The 6000-nt window shown below is 38.6% G+C and overlaps 1 protein-coding gene across 1 annotated transcript in view; it reads left to right on the plus strand.

The window, feature by feature from the left end:
• Window positions 1–1757, plus strand: part of sec31b (SEC31 homolog B, COPII coat complex component) — a 95654-nt gene extending 93897 nt beyond the window's left edge. The window contains exon 26 of the mRNA XM_059946344.1: window positions 254–1757. Coding sequence (XP_059802327.1) covers window positions 254–433 — 180 coding nt within the window. The 3' untranslated portion in view covers window positions 434–1757. The remainder of the gene's footprint in view (window positions 1–253) is intronic.
• The last annotated feature ends 4243 nt before the right edge of the window (window positions 1758–6000 follow it).

Genomic DNA, 6000 nt, shown 5'->3' on the forward strand with positions numbered 1-6000 from the left:
TGTTTTTTTAAAGTCCACATTGTAGGAGGATTTATATTTGTGATTCCATTATAATTCCACTAACTGACCTGTATCTGGAACCTGAAGCACATACAATATTTCTCTCTTCTGTTACAGCTGAGGTCAATGAATAGTGCAGTTTGTGTTGAAAAGATGTTTATATTTATTTTGTGAATGAAATGTGTAGAGAAACTGTTTGTGCTGTAACACTATTCACAAAGCATTACTAATCTCTCTGTTTTCTGATATCCAGCTCTCTCCACACATTTTAAGTGGACTACATGAAATTGTGCGGAACATCGAGAGGTGCAATTACCAGCAAGCGCTGGCTGTTCACACACATGTTGTGAGTAGCAGCAATTTCAGTGAGATCTCTGCATTCATGCCAGTTTTAAAAGTTATTGTGACAATTGCCAACAAGCTCAACATCTGAATAAGCTGCCAACCAACGACAGGGTTTCACATTTGAGGATGAGAATACTTGGAGTTTTGAATTGTTTACTTTTTTTCTTCAGTGTTTTAAATCGTTGAATACGAAGAAAGTGTTAATGTTTGCGGTATTTAGTGAAGCCTGTCTTTGAAAGTTCAGCTTTTCTGTGAAATGCATTGCACAAATAGTGCGCCACTTGTAAATGAACTGAACTGGGTTGAATCTGGTTCATTTCTAAATTTAAGATCTCATAAAAAAATCTAATCAACACCTGTTGACAGGGTCCAGGCAGCAAGCTTCCGATTCGTATTTGCCTTGTGAAAGGTATAAGCTACTTCTTTCCTAAAGGTCAATTAGGCAGTCACAAGATACTTGTATAGACTTTCAAGCTACAGTTCATTATTCTTCTCCCTTGTAGCCACTTTCCACAAATAGCTAGAAAATGCCCAGAGAAGCTGTGCTATATTGTTAAATATTGCTCTCTTATTCCCTTGTTGCAGCATCTGACTTGGAAAAGCACTATCAAATAAATTGGCTTTATCCAAAATCCACAGCTATGATTTTTCAATCTGCTATATACTTAAGGGGAAATAGGATGAACTTACTCTCAAACTCTCAGGGGAGGGTTTAATCCAAGGTTATAGCAAAACATTTTACTTGAGAGACAGGATAAGTTTTAAGGTCTGTTTATAATCTGGAAAAGCTTTGAGCAAAATACAAGGACACTTTTTTTAAAAACAAAAAGCATTAACTTTTTGTATTCGTTAAACTTTATACTAAATTGTGAATTTACATCAGCTGGTTAAAACTAGTGCCACATTATACTGGTGGAATTCAGCCTCACCATTGTCGTGATGGTGGATTTGGTATGTCTGTTTTCAGGAATCATTGTGCTATTGTTAATGCAGATATTTGGCTGTCAGCTTCAATTATGGAACCCTAAAACTGGCACTACAGCAATAAGCTGACTATTAAACAAATTCATACTCTGTAGAATACTTTGCAAATGCCAGGACATTTTGAGTTCAAATTCTTTGCACTCACTTTGCAATGAGAGATTAGACTTTATTACCTATTGTTGTCCCAAATAACCTCAAGGAATTAAACAATAGACAAAATAGCCATCAATTAAGCATCTGAAAACATTCTGGTTATTTCTGTGACAACAATGTAAGGGGCTTTTTTAAAATTGTGCAAGGAATCCAGTCATTCTGTCTCAAATGCATAAATGCTGCCTTGTCTGCACAAATATTTATGACATTGCCACAATAGCATATTTTTTCATTCAATATTGTGAATATGAAAATTAAAATAATTTTTTTTCAAATTGAAACTTTGAATTGAAATTTTCTGCAATGCTTACCACTGTTACCAGCTATTCACCTTGTGTATTAATATAGTATTTTGCACAGTTCTTGTTGCCACGCTATAGGAGGAGTGCCATTACATTGGAGAGAATGTAAAAAGAGATTTATCAGGATGTTACCTGACTTCAGTGATAATGAGAGATTGTGTTCATTTCCACAGAGGAAACTGAGGGTAACCTGAAAGAAATGCATAAAATTGAAGGGGAGAGGTTGGTGGTTGGTGTGTAAAAGAAAAGGACATACAGAAGATGCACAGTGAGAGGTAGATTTAGAGGGGGACCTGAAGGGGAATTTTTCCCATATAGAGTAGCTGGAATTTGGACTGCATTGCCCGAGGAGGTGATGAGACAGTACTCTCGCTGCATCCAATTAACTAGTCAAGCACGTGAATTGGCCAGGCATAGAAGGCTACAGGTCGAATGCAGGCAAATGAGAATAGTGTTGGAAAAATACAATGATCAGCATGGGTCTGGTGGACCGAAGGGTTTGTTTTTGTTCTCTGTGACTCCTATGTTACCTGTGCTAAGAAGTGAAATTTGAGAAGAAAATGGATACTTTGACATGTATATTACATAGGGCAGGTTAGATTAGGAATCCTATAGTGAAAGCAGAGAATACTGAAATACTCATGAATGAAAGCCCTGCTTGAGTAATGAGGTAGATGAGATAGAAGGATTAAAATGTGGAATGAATACCTTGGGAATTGTAACCAAGTTTCAACATCTAACTAGGAAAAAAGTTGCCTTAGTTCAAATTCTGAAACACAGGCTTAAATTGAGCAGTATTTACAAAGATAGAGATTTGAATTAGCAGACCAAGGTTGGGAGGAGAAATTGATCACAGGACAATTGAGTTTCAGAGGTTATGTATAGGAAATGAAAGAAATGGTAACCAATCATCAAAAATCCATGAAATGGTGCAAAATATTTCATGAAAAGGGATTATTAAAACTAAGCTCAGACCACAGAGAATCCCTAGACCACATTTGGGCAAATCAGATTATCTGGCAGTCCTCCTCTTACCTGCATAAGTGCAGAGGAGCAGCTACGGGAGTGCTTGGAGTCGGTGGTTTGGGCCACGTTCAGTGACTTATTAGAGGACCTGAATAAATACACCATGGCTGTCACAGACTTCATAAAAGACATTTGTGGACAAGTGTGTCCCCACAAACTCATTCAGGGTCTTCCCCCAACCAAAAGTTTTGGATGAACCAAGAGGTCCAGGTGTAACCTCCAGAAAGCCATTTCACATGCTAACTGGCAAACTTGAATTAAAAAAGGATGCTCAACAACTGTGGCAGGACTTGAATGCTATCACCCCCTAAAAAGCAAAACCAAGCTATGTATGTGACAAGGTTTCACTTCCAGGTGAGCTCAAAGCCTTTTATAGATGCTTTGGCCGGCAGAACATGGAGACACCTTTATGAACTCTCACAGCCACTAATGACCCTGTGATTTCAGTCTTTGATCTTAACATGAGAGCATCTGGCCCAGATGGTGGACCTGGCCAAGTACTGAAGACCTGTGCTAATTAACTGGCTGGACTGTTCACTGACATCTTTAACCTCTTGCTTCAGCAGTTTGAGGTACCCACCAGTTTCAAGCATACTTCAGTCATATAAGTGCCCAAGAAGAACATGGTAACCTGCCTCAATGACTATCACCCAGTAGCATTTACAACCATTGTGATGAAGTCCATTGAGAGGGTGATCATGAAACATATAAACTCCTGCGTAAGAAGTGACTTGGATCCACCCCACTTTGCCTACCATCACAAAAGGTCATTGGCTATGGAACATCTGGATAGTGAAGATGCATGCATCAGGATGCTCTTCATTGACTACAGTTCAGCACTCAACACTATCATCCTCTCAAAACTAATCACTAAGCGCCAAGGTTAGGCCTCGATACCTCCTTGTGTAACTGGATCGTCAATTTCTACATTTACACCTTGTCAGTACAGATTGGCAACAACATCTCCACAACTGCCATCATGCAGGTGCTTAGCCCTTGCTCTACTTGCTTTATTTGTATGACAGTTTCAGTGCCATATTTAAGTTTGCTAATGACACCACTGTTGGCCAAATCAAAGGTGTGACAAATTGGGGTATAGGAGGGAGATTGAACATCTGTTTGAATGGTGCCACAACAGCCACCTCTCACTCAATGTCAGCAAAACCAAAGAGCTTGATTATTGAATACAGGAGGAGAAAACGGGAGGTGCATAAGCCAATCCTCATTAGGGGAATTGGAGGAGAAGAGGGTCAGCAGCTTTAAATTCCTTAGTGTAAACAGATCAGGATCTGTTCTTGGACCAGCAGTTAAGTACCATTACAAAGAAGGGCATGACAACACCTTGGCTTCCTTAGAAGTTTGTGCATATTTGGCATGTCATCTAAAACTCTGAAAAATTTCTATAGATGCACAGTGGAGAGTATCGTGATTGGTTGTTACACAACTTTGTATGGAAATACTGATGCTCAAGAATGGAAAAAGCCTACAAAAAGTGGTGGATTCAGTCTGGTCCATCACAGGCAAAGCCTTCTCCACCATTGAGCACATCTACAAGGAGCGCTGCCACAAAAAAGCAGCATCCATCATTAACGACCTCCACCACCCAGGCCACGGTCTCTTCTCACTGCTGCCATCAGGAAGGAAGTACAGGAGCCTGCTGTGAATACCTGCAAGAACATGAATCTAAGTAGTATATAGTGACGTGTGTACTTAATTATACATTTACTTTGAGAATTGGAGTAGATGAGAAAAACAGCCAAAACATTTTAATAGTTTAAGTTGGTATTGATTAATGAAGATTTCTAAAAGGATGGAAAACTTGGGTTGAAAATAAATTGAATGAAGAAGGTAAAAGAACAATTAAGTAATTAAATTAAATAACAAAGTACATTATATAATATGAGGTAAGAAATTGGTAAAGCCCTAAAAGATCTATTTCTATGCCGTGTAGCTCTGTGAACGTCAATTCTTTTTGTGTTTTGCGTGTTGGAGTCCAGTAAGTGGCAAAGTTTGCACCCAATTTTTTAAAAGCTAGATTATATGTCAGGCAAAATGGTAGTGTCATTATAGCTGGATAAAGCAAAAAAAAAGTAAAGGTGACAATCGATCTTGACAGTGGTTTTTAAAGTAGGGAAATAATAAACATTAGCACTTTGAAATATAAGTAAATGTAGATATACTGTACAAGTAACTCTGCCAAGCCCAGCTGCGAAGTGAAAGTTGGGCATAGGACTTGCAGCCCCATTCTGTAAAAACCCAAAACTACAAGAGCACCAACAGAAGCTCCAAAGACCTCATCCCTGGGAGAGGAAGGATCTTTGCCTTGAAGATGTATGAAGTTGTGTGGTGAAAGTGGAAGCTATAGAACCGATCAACCTTCTATTGGCCCAGGACAGAGGACTATTTGCAGCTGATACCTCATATGGGGTGATGAGTAGGAAAAAGAAGAATGAAATATATACATTGGATGTGATAAGCTTAAGGAAAGCATAGATGTGCTATTGGGAAGATTGCACTAAAAATGAGAGGACAGCAAACTAAAGGAAAGAAGTTAAAGGAATATAGAAAGTGATTGAGTGGATGTGATTAGAACAATGTGTTGAATATGTTCTGACATGAGATGTTTGGGGTCAAATTTTATTTTGAAAATTGTGTTTTCGCTTTTTATTTGGGCACTGTGTGATCCCCTTGCAGTATTAATCAGAATGGAAATATAATTATTAAATTACACATTTTTAATTTGATGTTATACCTTTTAAGTAGATAGGCCAAAGAAAAAGTGCATTTCTCTGGTGTCCAATTCATTTTAATATTGATTAAAATATCTACTAGCTCAGTAACAGTAGGAGTAGACATTCAATGCTTCTCAAGCCTGTCTTGCTGTTCCATTAACACCACAAGATATAAGTGCAGAATTGGGCCATTTTGGCTCATTGATTCTGCTCCACCATTTCATCATTGCTGATCCAATTTTTCTCTCTGCCCAATCTCCTGCCTTCTCCCCATATCTCTTCATGCCCTGACCAATCGGCAATCTAACAACCTCTGCCTTAAATATACATAAAACTTGGCTTCCACAGCTGCCTGTGGCAAAGAATTCCACATATTCACCGCTCTCTGGCTAAAGAAATTCCTCCTCCATTCTAAAAGGACACCCCTCTATTCTAGTCTTAGGCAGAAACATCCTCTC

Source organism: Hypanus sabinus, chromosome 21 (assembly GCF_030144855.1).
Source record: "Hypanus sabinus isolate sHypSab1 chromosome 21, sHypSab1.hap1, whole genome shotgun sequence".
NCBI lineage: Eukaryota > Metazoa > Chordata > Chondrichthyes > Myliobatiformes > Dasyatidae > Hypanus > Hypanus sabinus.